General features: G+C 42.1%; 3 protein-coding genes across 5 annotated transcripts in view; 2 read left to right on the forward strand and 1 right to left on the reverse strand.

Annotated features, from left to right (window-relative positions):
• The window catches only part of LOC109876142 (C-type lectin domain family 4 member M-like), a 223,449-nt gene that overhangs the window by 17,110 nt on the left and 190,102 nt on the right, over positions 1-16,237 (reverse strand). The window lies entirely within an intron of this gene.
• LOC109887510 (C-type lectin domain family 4 member M) lies at positions 1,563-7,566 on the forward strand. 2 transcript variants are annotated; one of them, XM_031814941.1, is made up of 6 exons: positions 1,563-1,819; positions 6,095-6,196; positions 6,307-6,552; positions 6,670-6,812; positions 6,999-7,099; positions 7,404-7,566. In XM_031814941.1, exons 1-6 carry the CDS (start codon positions 1,678-1,680, stop codon positions 7,543-7,545), a joined length of 876 nt encoding a protein of 291 aa, XP_031670801.1. In that variant the 5' UTR covers positions 1,563-1,677; the 3' UTR covers positions 7,546-7,566. The 2 variants fall into 2 exon arrangements, with proteins under 2 accessions (XP_031670801.1, XP_031670803.1); XM_031814943.1 differs by lacking the exon at positions 6,307-6,552 and having other exon boundaries at positions 1,585-1,819.
• LOC116360151 (CD209 antigen-like protein E) overlaps positions 10,132-16,237 on the forward strand; it is a 7,559-nt gene continuing 1,453 nt past the window's right edge. Inside the window, exons 1-5 of one of the 2 annotated variants that reach the window (XM_031814906.1) lie at positions 10,132-10,389; positions 15,214-15,327; positions 15,425-15,742; positions 15,879-16,003; positions 16,098-16,198. In XM_031814906.1, the coding sequence (XP_031670766.1) occupies positions 10,248-10,389; positions 15,214-15,327; positions 15,425-15,742; positions 15,879-16,003; positions 16,098-16,198 (800 nt within the window). In that variant the 5' untranslated portion in view covers positions 10,132-10,247. The remainder of the gene's footprint in view (positions 10,390-15,213; positions 15,328-15,424; positions 15,743-15,878; positions 16,004-16,097; positions 16,199-16,237) is intronic. The other variant, XM_031814907.1, reaches the window with a different exon arrangement.

Below are 16,237 nucleotides of genomic sequence, written 5' to 3' on the forward strand. Positions count from 1 at the left end.
CAATCAAATGGCTACTCCACCCCCCCCCCCATCCACCTTTTAAGTATACATTCATGTACATACTACCTCAATTGGCCCGACCAACCAGTGCTCCCGCACATTGGATAACCGGGCTATCTGCACTGTGTCCCACCACTCGCCAACCCCTCTTTTCACTCTACTGCTACTCTCTGTTCATCAGATATGCATAGTCACTTTAACCATACACACATGTACATACTACCTCAATAAGCCTGACTAACCGGTGTCTGTATATAGCCTTGCTACTCTTATTTTTAAATGTCTTTTTTACTGTTGTTTTATTTCTTTATTTACACACACATACTTTTTTTGTTTTTTTTCTCCGCACTATTGGTTAGAGCCTGTAAGTAAGCATTTCACTGTAAGGTATTTCACCTGTTGTATTCGGTGCACGTGACAAATAAACTTTGATTTGATTTGTACCTGTAGTTAGTACTACATTGATTTGATTTGTACCTGTTGTTCATACTACAACACTACAGCTGTACCTGTAGTTAGTACTACATCCACCCAGGTCTCTGAGAGACCCAGGTCTCTGTCACCAACACTACAGCTGTACCTGTAGTTAGTATTACATCCACCCAGGTCTCTGTCACCAACACTACAGCTGTACCTGTAGTTAGTACTACATCCACCCAGGTCTCTGTCACCAACACTACAGCTGTACCTGTAGTTAGTACTACATCCACCCAGGTCTCTGTCACCAACACTACAGCTGTACCTGTAGTTAGTACTCCGTCCACCAGAGGGCCACCTTTGACTCTGTCTCTGTATCTAAGGATCTGTGTGATGCTTTCTCTCCTCCTGTGGAATAGAATAGAGCTGTAGAGTTGTATAATAGTTCATGTAGGTAGAAGTCATGTGGAACAGTGGAATCAGTGCAGAGAGAGTTGTGTCATTAGATGTAACCAGTATGTATATGTTATGTTGTACTGAAAGACAGGGTGGAGATATGAATGTTTTATCATAATACATGTGAAGGGTTTTATTCTTCTTTCTCTTAAATCTGTCAAACTGAAACTATGGAGATATTGTCAGATCTTCTGCTTTTTCATTCTGAGTAACTCTTCACAGTCAGTATAGATAGAGCATAGACCCCTACATGGCCATTGGTGGCCGGTCACAACACAGGGGGAAGTTTCACCTAAGTACAGATCTAGGATCAGGTTACTTTCCCCCAATCCCAACCTTAACCATTTGTGGAAGAAATATTAAACTGACCAAAGATCAGCATCTAGGGGCAACTCCCCTCTACACCTCCAGTCACAGAGCGAGAGCCATAATGTGTTCTCCATTTGAAGGCTGGGGGTGCAGTAAACTCAGTCAGGATATATGTAGTGTATATGTCAATTAACAGGATCCCAATTTATTTTAGAACATGAAAAATTGGGACCCTGTGAATTCACACATACATCATATATCATGATATAGAGTCACATAATGTATATTATCAAACTAAGGCTGGTGGAAGTCACATGGTGGCCAGTGTTGTGTTGATTTCACAATTTGTCATCCACTGTGGTTGACTGATAAGGAGTTTCACTACCTAAAGTCACACAGACGCAGAACAGCACAGGGAGACGACACAGCTACAAACGTACATTAGAGTTGAAGTAAGAAGTAGAAGTTACTGTATTTGACCACAAGTGTGTTAAGATGTCAAAGGGAGTCTATGAAATCCCAGATAGATTTGAAGACGATGAGCCTTATGCAATGAAGAACACAGACATCGATGGCCAAATATATTCCAATGTAAGAGCCTTCAAGCCCAGTACAAGAGATGGAGTTGTTGCTTCAGGTAAGATTGCACTAACGAACACACACACACACACACACACACACACACACACACACACACACACACACACACACACACACACACACACACACATAATATATTAAAAAGGAGAGATTACCCAGTATTTCTATACCTTTATTTGTCCCAATCCTAGATGATACAGTAATACACATTACTAAAGATCTTACTTTAATAATGTGTTATTCAGTACATGTTCAGTGGTGGAAGAGACCCTCTGGAGTTGCTGCAGTGTGTCTGGGGCTGCTGTGTGTTCTAATAATCTTTGACAGTCAGTCTTTGTTGTCAAATTACATATAAGCACAACATCAAATGCTCATGTTTGACTGTTACATATGATATTTAATATATGTTAACAGCTAGTCTTTGTTCTCCACTTCCCCTCTATGATCTATATCTTCCTGGTATGATAGTGTCCTGTCCATCATCACAAATAGCAAGTCCCATTCCCTGGGCAGGAGGACTGTGTTGAGATACACTCTGGACAAGATGAACATGTAGAGACATGGAATGGTTTATATTATGCAGCAGAAAATGGTTTAACAATAACCACTGTAACAATCTCTCACACAACTACACACACAAGTTTTCAAACATTTTTCTATTATCATAGCCACAACTTGCCGTGTCATTTTGTTGATACTTCCAAAGAGTTAACAGCTACAATAGTCACACAGACAGAGACACACAGATGACTCAGAGACAGAGATATCACTAGATGCAGAGACTGAATGTATAGAGGGCTTGCAGTTGATGTACGACGCCTCCTGGTGGCCATGTTGGAATACCACCACATTAATTCTAGAAGCAGAGACTTAATGTATAGTTTTTTTTATTTTTTTATTTATTTATTTCACCTTTATTTAACCAGGTAGGCTAGTTGAGAACAAGTTCTCATTTGCAACTGCGACCTGGCCAAGATAAAGCATAGCAGTGTGAGCATACAACAAAGAGTTACACATGGAGTAAACAATTAACAAGTCAATAACACAGTAGAAAACAAAGGGGGGGTCTATATACAATGTGTGCAAAAGGCATGAGGAGGTAGGCAAACAATTACAATTTTGCAGATTAACACTGGAGTGATAAAAGATCAGATGGTCATGTACAGGTAGAGATATTGGTGTGCAGAAGAGCAGAAAAGTAAATAAATAAAAACAGTATGGGGATGAGGTAGGTGAAAAGGGTGGGCTATTTACCAATAGACTATGTGCAGCTGCAGCGATCGGTTAGCTGCTCAGATAGCTGATGTTTGAAGTTGGTGAGGGAGATAAAAGTCTCCAACTTCAGCGATTTTTGCAATTCGTTCCAGTCACAGGCAGCAGAGTACTGGAACGAAAGGCGGCCAAATGAGGTGTTGGCTTTAGGGATGATCAGTGAGATACACCTGCTGGAGCGCGTGCTACGGATGGGTGTTGCCATCGTGACCAGTGAGCTGAGATAAGGCGGAGCTTTACCTAGCATAGACTTGTAGATGACCTGGAGCCAGTGGGTCTGGCGACGAATATGTAGCGAGGGCCAGCCGACTAGAGCATACAAGTCGCAGTGGTGGGTGGTATAAGGTGCTTTAGTGACAAAACGGATGGCACTGTGATAGACTGCATCCAGTTTGCTGAGTAGAGTGTTGGAAGCCATTTTGTAGATGACATCGCCGAAGTCGAGGATCGGTAGGATAGTCAGTTTTACTAGGGTAAGCTTGGCGGCTTGAGTGAAGGAGGCTTTGTTGCGGAATAGAAAGCCGACTCTTGATTTGATTTTCGATTGGAGATGTTTGATATGAGTCTGGAAGGAGAGTTTGCAGTCTAGCCAGACACCTAGGTACTTATAGACGTCCACATATTCTAGGTCGGAACCATCCAGGGTGGTGATGCTAGTCGGGCATGCAGGTGCAGGCAGCGACCGGTTGAAAAGCATGCATTTGGTTTTACTAGCGTTTAAGAGCAGTTGGAGGCCACGGAAGGAGTGTTGTATGGCATTGAAGCTTGTTTGGAGGTTAGATAGCACAGTGTCCAAAGACGGGCCGAAAGTATATAGAATGGTGTCGTCTGCGTAGAGGTGGATCAGGGAATCGCCCGCAGCAAGAGCAACATCATTGATATACACAGAGAAAAGAGTCGGCCCGAGAATTGAACCCTGTGGCACCCCCATAGAGACTGCCAGAGGACCGGACAGCATGCCCTCCGATTTGACACACTGAACTCTGTCTGCAAAGTAATTGGTGAACCAGGCAAGGCAGTCATCCGAAAAACCGAGGCGACTGAGTCTGCCGATAAGAATATGGTGATTGACAGAGTCGAAAGCCTTGGCAAGGTCGATGAAGACGGCTGCACAGTACTGTCTTTTATCGATGGCGGTTATGATGTCGTTTAGTACCTTGAGTGTGGCTGAGGTGCACCCGTGACCGGCTCGGAAACCAGATTGCACAGCGGAGAAGGTACGGTGGGATTCGAGATGGTCAGTGACCTGTTTGTTGACTTGGCTTTCGAAGACCTTAGATAGGCAGGGCAGGATGGATATAGGTCTGTAACAGTTTGGGTCCAGGGTGTCTCCCCCTTTGAAGAGGGGGATGACTGCGGCAGCTTTCCAATCCTTGGGGATCTCAGACGAGATGAAAGAGAGGTTGAACAGGCTGGTAATAGGGGTTGCGACAATGGTGGCAGATAGTTTCAGAAATAGAGGGTCCAGATTGTCAAGCCCAGCTGATTTGTACGGGTCCAGGTTTTGCAGCTCTTTCAGAACATCTGCTATCTGGATTTGGGTAAAGGAGAACCTGGAGAGGCTTGGGCGAGGAGCTGCGGGGGGGGCGGAGCTGTTGGCCGAGGTTGAAGTAGCCAGGCGGAAGGCATGGCCAGCCGTTGAGAAATGCTTATTGAAGTTTTCGATAATCATGGATTTATCAGTGGTGACCGTGTTACCTAGCCTCAGTGCAGTGGGCAGCTGGGAGGAGGTGCTCTTGTTCTCCATGGACTTCACAGTGTCCCAGAACTTTTTGGAGTTGGAGCTACAGGATGCAAACTTCTGCCTGAAGAAGCTGGCCTTAGCTTTCCTGACTGACTGCGTGTATTGGTTCCGGACTTCCCTGAACAGTTGCATATCACGGGGACTATTCGATGCTATTGCAGTCCGCCACAGGATGTTTTTGTGCTGGTCTTGGGCAGTCAGGTCTGGGGTGAACCAAGGGCTGTATCTGTTCTTAGTTCTGCATTTTTTGAACGGAGCATGCTTATCTAAAATGGTGAGGAAGTTACTTTTAAAGAATGACCAGGCATCCTCAACTGATGGGATGAGGTCAATGTCCTTCCAGGATACCCGGGCCAGGTCGATTAGAAAGGCCTGCTCACAGAAGTGTTTTAGGGAGCGTTTGACAGTGATGAGGGGTGGTCGTTTGACTGCGGCTCCGTAGCGGATACAGGCAATGAGGCAGTGATCGCTGAGATCCTGGTTGAAGACAGCGGAGGTGTATTTGGAGGGCCAGTTGGTCAGGATGACGTCTATGAGGGTGCCCTTGTTTACAGAGTTAGGGTTGTACCTGGTGGGTTCCTTGATGATTTGTGTGAGATTGAGGGCATCTAGCTTAGATTGTAGGACTGGCGGGGTGTTAAGCATATCCCAGTTTAGGTCACCTAACAGAACAAACTCTGAAGCTAGATGGGGGGCGATCAATTCACAAATGGTGTCCAGGGCACAGCTGGGAGCTGAGGGGGGTCGGTAGCAGGCGGCAACCGTGAGAGACTTATTTCTGGAGAGAGTAATTTTCAAAATTAGTAGTTCGAACTGTTTGGGTATGGACCTGGAAAGTATGACATTACTTTGCAGGCTATCTCTGCAGTAAACTGCAACTCCTCCCCCTTTGGCAGTTCTATCTTGACGGAAGATGTTATAGTTGGGTATGGAAATCTCTGAATTTTTGGTGGCCTTCCTGAGCCAGGATTCAGACACAGCAAGGACATCAGGGTTAGCAGAGTGTGCTAAAGCAGTGAGTAAGTCAAACTTAGTAAGTAGCCCTACATAGAAAGAAAGACCCAGGCATTGTTAAAGATGTCAAAGGTCATCAGTACTGAACCAGATATGAACAAGAAGGTAAAGTTTGACAGAGGTAGATGAAGGAGAGGATTGTGGATATCTACGTCAGTGCAGACACCCTGAGAGACGGTGAGACCAGCACCAAGAGAGAAAAGACAGCAGACACTGCTCCTAATCAGTCAGGTAAAACACACACACACACAAAACATAACAGTATATTATGTGTGTCCACAGAGCCTGATAGCTCAGGGAAGAGACCCTTCCTAGTTGCCGCAGTGTGTCTGGGGCTGCTGTGTGTTCTCCTACTGGCTGGGATCATAGGCCTGTCTGTCTACTGTGAGTTTGTGTCCAAGTTCATTGCTTATCACCCAGTTATATAGAGGTGTAGGTTTCTAAGCCTATTTACCTGGTGTTTTACCTAGTAACTATGTGTTTATACCTTGTAGATAACAGAGTCATCAAAGATTCTGAGGATAAAAGGAACAACTTGTCACAGAGTTGTTCCCTTTATAAGACTAACGCAACTGCAGAGAGAGACCAGCTACAGATCAGATACAACAACCTGACTGAAGAGAGAGACCAGCTACAGACCAGATACAACAACCTGACTGAAGAGAGAGACCAGCTACAGACCAGATACAACAACCTGACTGAAGAGAAAGGTCATATTCAGGCAAAGCTTTTTGTGATGGGTGAGATATAACTGTGATAAATTCGAAGTAAAATCAACAGTAATTATATATCATGGCTTTATGAGTATAAAGATACTGGCTAAGTTTCTCAATGTGTTCACCTTTGCTCTTCAACAGGGCAGTATTGTCAGGAGGGATGGAGATACTTTGACTCTAGTTTGTACTTCCTCTCTACTGAGAAGAAAACCTGGGAGGAGAGCAGACAGGACTGTCTGGAGAGAGGAGCAGACCTGGTGATCATAAACAGCAGAGAGGAACAGGTGAGAGAGAGAGAGAGAGAGACAGAGAGAGGAGAGAGAGACAGAGAGAGAGAGAGAGACAGAGAGAGAGAGAGAGAGACACAGAGAGACACAGAGAGAGACAGAGAGAGAGGAGAGAGAAATTTCAATTTCCAGCAGTACACTAATATGTGCAGTATAATATGTTTTTATCTTTCTCAACAACAGACATTTGTCTTCAACCTCCACCTGAGAGCCTGGATTGGTCTGACTGACTCTGTCACTGAGGGGACCTGGAAGTGGGTGGACGGCACATCACTGACCACAGGGTGAGAGATTTGACCATTTTACCAGTTGATATGGTGATAAAAAAAAGAAACGATATGTTGCTTCCAATCATGTTCATAAAAAGGCATGTTTCCACTCATGAATGTCATTCAATGAGAACTATAGATGTATTATAGAAACCAGGTAATATTTACATATGAATGTAGTGAAATGTGTTGAGGGCCCATTCTTGATAATGGTATTATCATCTTACAGAGTGTGTCTTTAAAACATAGGACTATGTGTATAAATGAGGAGGATGTTTGTACCACAGTGTCTGACTGTCTGGTTCTCTGTGTTGTTTAGGTACTGGAGCGCAGGACAGCCTGATGATAGAGGGCAGGAGGACTGTGCTGAAATATACTTTAGTAAAGATGACCCTGTAACAACATGGAATGATGACAAATGTGGCACAAATCATAACTGGATCTGTGAGAATGTGGTGTAAAATAACCTACAGTAACAAACATTCTGTCTCCTCTCTGTGTGTCTCTCTGTGTCTCTCAATTCATTTAAATTAAAGGGGCTTTATTGTCATGGGAAACATATGTTAACATTGCCAAACCAAGAGAAGTAGATTATATACAAAAGAGAAATGAACAATAAAAAATAACAGTAAACATTACACTCAGAGAAGTTCCAAAAGAATGAAGACATTTCAAATTCTATATCATGTGTATATACAGTGTTGTAACAATGTGCAAATGGTTCATGTACAAAAGGGAAAATAAATCAACATAAATACAGAGCCTTGAGGCCTCATTTATCAATACTACTACTGCTTAACCAATCAGAGTCTAAGCCCTGTTCTGTCCATAGTTTTCCACCATTTCAGTCCCATTCAACGTAGAAACGGCCAACAGAACCTGAGGAACCTTTACCGTCCGAGCGACCAACGATCGCAGATTCACTTCTTCCTTCCCTGCCAACATCTCCATGGTGACTGGGGGCGCTGCGGCCAATGGTACGGTGAGCCTCATGGCGCCCGCCAGCACCCCGTCAGGAACAGATGTAACCCTGTCCGTTGTCAGCAAAGTAAGGGTCTTGTTTCAAAACTCTAAAATGGCCTCCTTTTCTCACATTCTCTCTCCCTCACAACCACTGATTTGAGCGAATTGGTGGCTGTAAGCTACCAGTTATTATCAGCTACATTAGCTCTTGCTCTCTCTCTCCCTCTATCCCCTCTCCCTCTCTCCCCCTTCTCCTCCTTCCTCCCTCCAGGTGACAGATTTTACCTCTCCCAGGGCGGACTACCAGGCGTCTCCTCCAAGGTACCAGCGTTCCGGTCTAGAAGCCCAGTTTGGATTGCACATACAGTTTTGTTTTGGTACTGCAGTTTAACGGAGGCTCGGCCCAGAAAGACAATTTTCCAAACAAGGCCACATTGAGAATCAAAATGAGAAAATTCCAAATAAGACAATTTAGTCATCACATTTGTGCACAAAACATCCATTGAATTATTCAAATATATGTTGCTGTGGCAGATATTTAAAAAAATATTTTATCTTCATCCAGGGCAATGGGATCCTCAACACTTCTACAGTTGTGCGCCTCAGGGCCAATAATGTGACCCGGGTGGCCTACAGAGCAACCTGCTGTTCAAAGAAGGTAGAGCTGGTGGTAGTGGACAGGGCAGGCAACGAGGGTTTGTGTCTGGGCTCAGTGAAGGACTCTGTGGGGGTGGTTGTGAACTCTACAGGCCAGGGCCCCGTTTCCCAAAAGTATCTTAAGGCTAAGTCCATTGTTTCAACGATGTTCTAAGGTTAATTTAGCCTTAATCTGCTACTTAGCCTTAATATGCTTTTGGGAAACTGTGCCCAGGTGCCCAACTCTACAGCTGTACCTGTAGTTAGTACTACATCCACCCAGGACTCTGTCACCAACACTACAGCTGTACCTATAGTTAGTACTACATCCACCAAGGTCTCTGTCACCAACACTACAGCTGTACCTGTAGATATTACTACATCCACCCAGGTCTCTGTCACCAACACTACAGCTGAACCTGTAGTTAGTACTACATCCACCCAGGTCTCTGTCACCAACACTACAGCTGTACCTGTAGTTAGTACTACATCCACCCAGGTCTCTGTCACCAACACTACAGCTGTACTTGTAGTTAGTACTACGTCAAACAGAGGGCCACCTTTGACTCTGTATCTAAGGGTCTGTGTGATGCTTTCTCTCCTCCTGTGGAATAGAGTAGAGCTGTAGAGTTGTATAATAGTTCATGTAGATAGATGTCATGTGGAACAGTGGAATCAGTGCAGAGAGAGTTGTGTCATTAGATGTAACTGGTATATATGTTGTACTGAAAGACAGGGTGGAGATATGAACGTTTTCTCATAATACATGTGACGGCTTTTTATTCTTCTTTCTATTCTCTTAAAAGTGAAACTATGGAGATATTGTCAGAACTTCTGCTTTTTCATTGTGAGTAACTCTTCACAGTCAGCATAGATAGAATAAAGACCCCTATATGGCCATCGGTGGCCGGTCACACTTCGGAGGGAAGTTTCCCCTAGGTACAGATCTAGGATCAGGTTTCCCTCCCCCAATCTTAACCTTAACCATTAGTGGTGGAAATGTAAAACCAACCTAAGATCAGCATCTAGGGGCAACTTCTCCCCCTACACTACCAGTCAGAGTGAGAGCCATAATGTGTTCTCCATTTGAAGGCTGGGGGTGCTGTAAACTCATATATGTAGTGTATATGTCAATTAACAGGATCCCAATTTATTTTAGCACATCCAAAATTGGGACCCTGTGAATTCACACATACATCGTATAGCATGCTATATAGTAATGTAATGTATTATATTATCAAACTAAGACTGGTGGGAGTCATATCATGTATTATATTGTCACACTAAGACTGGTGGGAGTCATATCATGTATTATATTATCATACTAAGGCTGGTGGGAGTCATATAATGTATTATATTATGAAACTAAGGCTGTTGGGAGTCATGTGGTGGCCTGTGTTGTGTTGATTTCACAATTTATCATCCACTGCGGATGACTGAAAGAGTTTCACTACCTAAAGTCACACAGACCCAGGACAGTGCAGGAGGAAGACACAGCTATAGATGTACATTAGAGTTGAGGTTAGATGTAGAAGTTACTGTATTTGACCACCAGTGTGTTAAGATGTCAGAGGGAGTCTATGAAATCCCAGATAGATTTGAAGACGATGAGACTGATGCAATGAAGAACACAGACATTGATGGCCAATCATATGCCAACGTAAGAGCCTTCAAGCCCAGTCCAAGAGATGGAGTTGTTGCTTCAGGTAAGATTGCACGAACACACAAACACACACACAAACTACACACATAATGTAATGCATAATACAGTGGAGATTACCTGGTAGTACTAGACCTTTTTGTGTCCCATTCCTGGATGATACAGTAAAGTACATTACCAAAGATTTAGCTTTAATCATGTGTGATTCAGTACATATTCAGTGGTGAAAGAGACCCTCTGGAGTTGCTGCATTGTATCTGGGGCTGCTGTGTTTTCCTAATTATCTTTGACAGTAAGTCGTTGTTGTCAAGTTACATATAGTGTCCCATCAATCAACACAAATAACAAGTCCCGTTCCCTGGACAGGAGGACTGTTGAGATACATTCTGGACAAGATGATCATGTAGAGACATGGAATGGTTTATATTGTGCTGCAGATAATGGTTTAACAATAACCACTGTAACAATCTCTCACATGCACACACACATACCCATACACATACACACAGGCACAAGTATGCAAACTTGTTCTATTTTTTGTATTAGTATAGCTACAATTACCCGTGTCATATTTATGATACTTCCCTATGGAGTTAACACCTACAGTTAACACCTACAGTTAACACCTACAGTCGTCACACAGACAGAGACACACAGATGAATCAGAGACAGAGATATCACTAGAAGCAGAGACTTAATGTATAGTAGACCTACATAGAAAGAAAGACCCAGGCATTGTTAAAGATGTCAAAGGTCATCTATGCTGAGCCAGATATGAACAAGAAGGTCAAGTTTGAAAGAGGTGAGATGGAGGAGAGGATTGTGGATATCTACGTCAGTGAGAAGACAGCAGACACGGCTCCTAATATTGGACCAGGAGACCAGTTCTCGGGTAACACACACTCAACCCTATGAGAGGAGAAGGTCCAAGGTCCCTCCCCTAGGATTGTATTCTCCAATGTGTTTTGAGTAGGAGGGGAGGAGAGAGGATGTGAGGAGGATTTGAGGAAATATTAGTTGAGAAAGAGCCCATAGGTAAGTCTGTCATACCACTATTTCACCACTATGGTGAGTTCATCTCTCACTTTAACCACTTGGTGGAATCATCACTTAACCATTCAGCACTGTATTCCACCATCAATATATATATATATATATATATATATATATATATATATATATATATATATATGTGTGTGTGTGTGTGTGTGTGTGTGTGTGTGTGTGTGTGTGTGTGTGTGTGTGTGTGAGAGAGAACATTGTCATAGTAGGTTGATGTTACATCACTTTCTCACAGATCTAGTTTTGATTTTAGAAAATTCTCTCTCTTTCCATTACATTTTCAAATGCAAATAGTACTTTGCTTCTTTGATGCATCTACAGTTCTCATGGAATGACATCCATGAGTCAAAACATACACTTTTAGGAACATGATTGGAAACTCTCTCTCTCAGTGTTTTTCTGGTAGTCTAGTTACTATGCTGATGAAGTCCTTCAGTATGTACTGTAACTCACCACTGTGTATTTCCAACCTAGTCTCAAAACATGTTGTATTATTCTGTACGTATATCAGAGACACTCGATTTTAATATGATATATTACCTTTCATATGGTATGTATCAATTTGTGGATGCCAATCAACCATGTTGTATGATATGTTACAAATTACAATGTGTATGATATGTTACGAATTTGCAAAAACAAACAATATGTTACGAATGTCCTAAAGATATGAATTCTACTAACATTAGCTAGCTGGTAGTAATTACTATGTTGATGGTTGGATACAGTGGTACGGAGGAGAGGAGATAAGAGGATAGGAGGAGAGGAGATAGGAGGAGAGGAGAAAGGAGTAGATATGAGGAGGTGAGGAGATAGGTGGAGAGGAGAGACTAATTGAGATAGAGCCTTAGTGTCAGAAAGACACAGAGGAGGAAGAAGAAAATTAAGAGAATGAGGAAGACAAATAATTGTTGTGTTTAGATTTAGAGGAGAGTATGTAGACATACTGTACTCTGGAAAATTATTCTTCATTATTTTTATTAGAAACATGTCATGTGATTTTGCAAAAAAGTGGGACCAATTATTAGCCTATGCTTATCACTTTAATAATAAGAATAACAAAGCACAGATTAATAAATGAAGGAACGAAGTTCTTTGACAAGGTCTACCAGCTTCTGGATTGAATGTGATTGGATACTTAAAACAGTGTGACCTGGGCAGAACATTACAGAGAGGAAACACTCACACTGTTTGGGATAGGGGGCAGCATGTTCACGTTCGGATGAAAAGCGTGCCCAGAGTAAACGTCCTGCTTCTCAGTCCCAGAAGCTAATATATGCATATTATTAGTATTGTGGATAGAAAACACGCTGATGTTTTTAAAACTGTTTGAATTATGTCTGTGAGTACAACAGAACTCATATGGCAGGCAAAAACCTGAGAAGAAAATCCAACCAGGAAGTGGGAAATCTGAGGTTCATAGTGTTTCAAGTCATTGCCTATCGAATATACAGTGTCTATGGGGTCATAATGCACTTTCTACGGCTTCCACTAGATGTCAACAGTCTTTAGAACCTTGTTTGAGGCTTCTACTGTGAAGAATGAGGGAAGGAGAGCTCTTTGAGTCAGGTGTCTGCCAGAGTGGCATGAGTTGATCATGCGTGCTCACGTGAGAGCGACCTGCGTTCCACTGCAATTCTACAGACAAAGGAATTCTCCGGTTGAAACATTATTGAAGAGTTATGTTAAAAAATCCTAATGATTGATTCTATATGTTCTTTGACATGTTTCTACAGACTGTAACCAAACTTTTTTGACTTTTCGTCTGGACTTAGTGATCACCGTTCATGAATTTAGATTTGTGAACTCTAGGCTCGAACAAGGAGGAGGTATTTGGACATAAATGATGGACTTTAACCGCTGTGTCAGATTTAAAAAAAACTTTACTGAAAAAGCATAATCTGAGATCGGCACTCAGAGCCCAAACCAGCCAAAAGAAATATCTGCCATTTTGCTCAGTCAACATTAGTCACAAATAGCATGATAAATATTCACTTACCTTTGATGATCTTCATCAGAATGCACTCCCAGGAATCGCAGTTCCACAATAAATGCTTGTTTTGTTCGATAATGTCCATCATTTATGTCCAATAGCTTCTTTTGTTAGGGCGTTTGGTAAACAAATCCAAAAGCATGAGCTGGTCCAGTCGGACGAAACGTTCAAAAAGTTATATTACAGGTCGAAGAAACTTGTCAAACTAAGTATAGAATCAATCTTTAGGATGTTTTTATCGTAAAAGATCAATAATGTTCCAACCGGAGAATTCCATTGTCTGTCGAAAAGCCATGGAACGAGAGCTAACTCTCTTGTGACCACGCATCATGAGGATGTGACACTCTGCCAGACCACTCACTCAAACAGCTCTCATCCGGTCCCACTTCACAGTACAAGCCTCATTCAAGTTTTAAATACTGTTGACATCTATTGGAAGGTGTAGAAAGTGCAACATTACCCATATCCCACTGTGTACTCGATAGGGCTGAGTTCAAAAACTACAAACCTCAGATTTACCACTCCCTGTTTGGATTTTTTCTCAGGTTTTTGCCTGACATATGAGTTCTGTTATACTCACAGACATCATTCAAACAGTTTTAGAAACTTGTGTTGTCTATACAATACTACTAATAATATACATATATTAGCATCTGGGACTGAGTAGGATGCAGTTTACTCTGGGCGCACATTTCATTCAAAAGTGAAAGTGCTGCCCCCTAGCCCAAAGAAGTTAACAGGATATAAAACATAATATACTGTCCATTGTACAGTGTGTAGATACATAAAGTACCAAAGTATATTTTAAGGGGGCAATTAGAATTAGCCTTTATATGGAGCAGTCTGAGGATATTTATGCTAATGTAGACAGGAAGAGCTGTGGACAGGATACTGTGAACAGGAGCACAGATAAACAACCTGAATCTCAGAACACTGGTAAATACACCACAGTCATAGAGACACACATGTGGAAGTTTAAACTAATGGTTATTCTCCTTCCACTTGCCGCATAAACAATTGTGCCTATGTTAATGTGATGCGGTTGGCCGATGCCCCATGCCCCAAGGCTTCAAAAGTCAACTGACAAAAATAAACTGTAACAAACAGATTATTACATATTCAAAAACGGAATACAATGTGTCTTCCAAATATAGGTCTTACTTCACAAGGGAACGCTTTGGAATTGATATACTTATGGAAATGAATACATGAAATGCTAAATCCTACATCTCATAAAGGAAGGTTGTTCCTTTAAGACTAGAGGTTAAATGTTCTGACATGTTCGAGGCTCTGTATTTTAGGATGTTTACTAACTGCTGAAACATTCATTATCATGTTCATAAAGTCCAATGCAAATCGCCACTGTGTATTTACAACATGGTCTCATTGCATTTGTATTATTATGTACGTAAATCCGAGTCAATCCATTTAGCGTAATATCATAGGTTTCATATGATATGTATCAATTTGTGGATGTCCATGATCCATTTTGTATGTTACAAATGACAATTTCTATGATGTTACGATTTACCTTTTGTATATGTTACAAAATACATTTTGTATATGTTACGAATATGCAAACATAGAATATGTTATGAATTTGCTAAACATATGAATATGCATGAATTCTACTAACATTAGCTAGCTGGATACCGTTAGCAAGGCTAGGATATAACTATAACTGGCCACTATATTTCCTGTTAATGTGAACAGCTGTATCTTTAACAACCACAAGTCCCCCTCAACAGGAAGAGAGATGGGGTGAGAAAACATCACTTTAAAAGTGTTATTGTGTCTCATTGATGCTATGTACAGTACCTGTGTCCACAGAGCCTGATAGCTCAGGGAAGAGACTCTTCCTAGTTGCTGCAGTGTGTCTGGGGCTGCTGTGTGTTCTACTGGCTGGGATCATAGGCCTGTCTGTCTACTGTAAGTCTGAAGTTATAATTCCTACAATTCACCAGCATTCACCTACAATTCACCAGATTATCTATTTTATTGATACAGTTTGTTGTTGTTATAACAGATGATGGGGTCTCTAAGAGCTTCTTAGCCTATAAAACCAACTCATCTGCAGAGATAGAACAGCTACAGACCAGCAACAACAACCTGACTAAAGAGAGAGACCAGATACAGACCAGTTACAACACCCTGACTAAAGAGAGAGACCAGCTACAGACCAGTTACAGCACCCTGACTAAAGAGAGAGACCAGCTACAGACCAGTTACAACACCATGACTAAAGAGAGAGACAACCTACAGACCAGTTACAACACCATCACTAAAGAGCGAGACCAGCTACAGACTGAGAGAGATTTTCTTAACTGGAGGCTTACCAATCTCAGTGAGTAAACCTACAGTAATAAATTATCATTAATACCACACAACTTATCATCAGTCTGTGTTCTTTCAATAAGTGTCCAGTGTGATAAATTGAAGGAAATGCGTATGTCATCAATATATTCAAACCTGTCCTGAAGGCTGGCAGAAGTTTGAATCCAGTTGGTACTTCCTGTCTACTGAGTCTAAAACCTGGAAGGAGAGCAGAGAGGACTGTCTGAAGAGAGGAGCAGACCTGGTGATGATAAACAGTGATAAGGAACAGGTGAGAGAAAGAGGGAGAGGGAGTGGGGATGGGTGTGCAAGGGGTAAATATGATCAAACATAAACGTCTGTTAATCTATCTTTCTCAACAACAGACTTTTCTCTTCAACCTCAAGAAGAGAGTCTGGATTGGTCTGAATGACTCTGTTAAGGAGGGGACCTGGAAATGGGTGGACGGCACCCCACTGACCACAAGGTGAGAGATGATAACTAATCTGTCAATAAGGCTCCATTC

The sequence above is a fragment of the Oncorhynchus kisutch genome, unplaced genomic scaffold (assembly GCF_002021735.2).
Source record: "Oncorhynchus kisutch isolate 150728-3 unplaced genomic scaffold, Okis_V2 Okis07a-Okis12b_hom, whole genome shotgun sequence".
Taxonomy (NCBI): domain Eukaryota; kingdom Metazoa; phylum Chordata; class Actinopteri; order Salmoniformes; family Salmonidae; genus Oncorhynchus; species Oncorhynchus kisutch.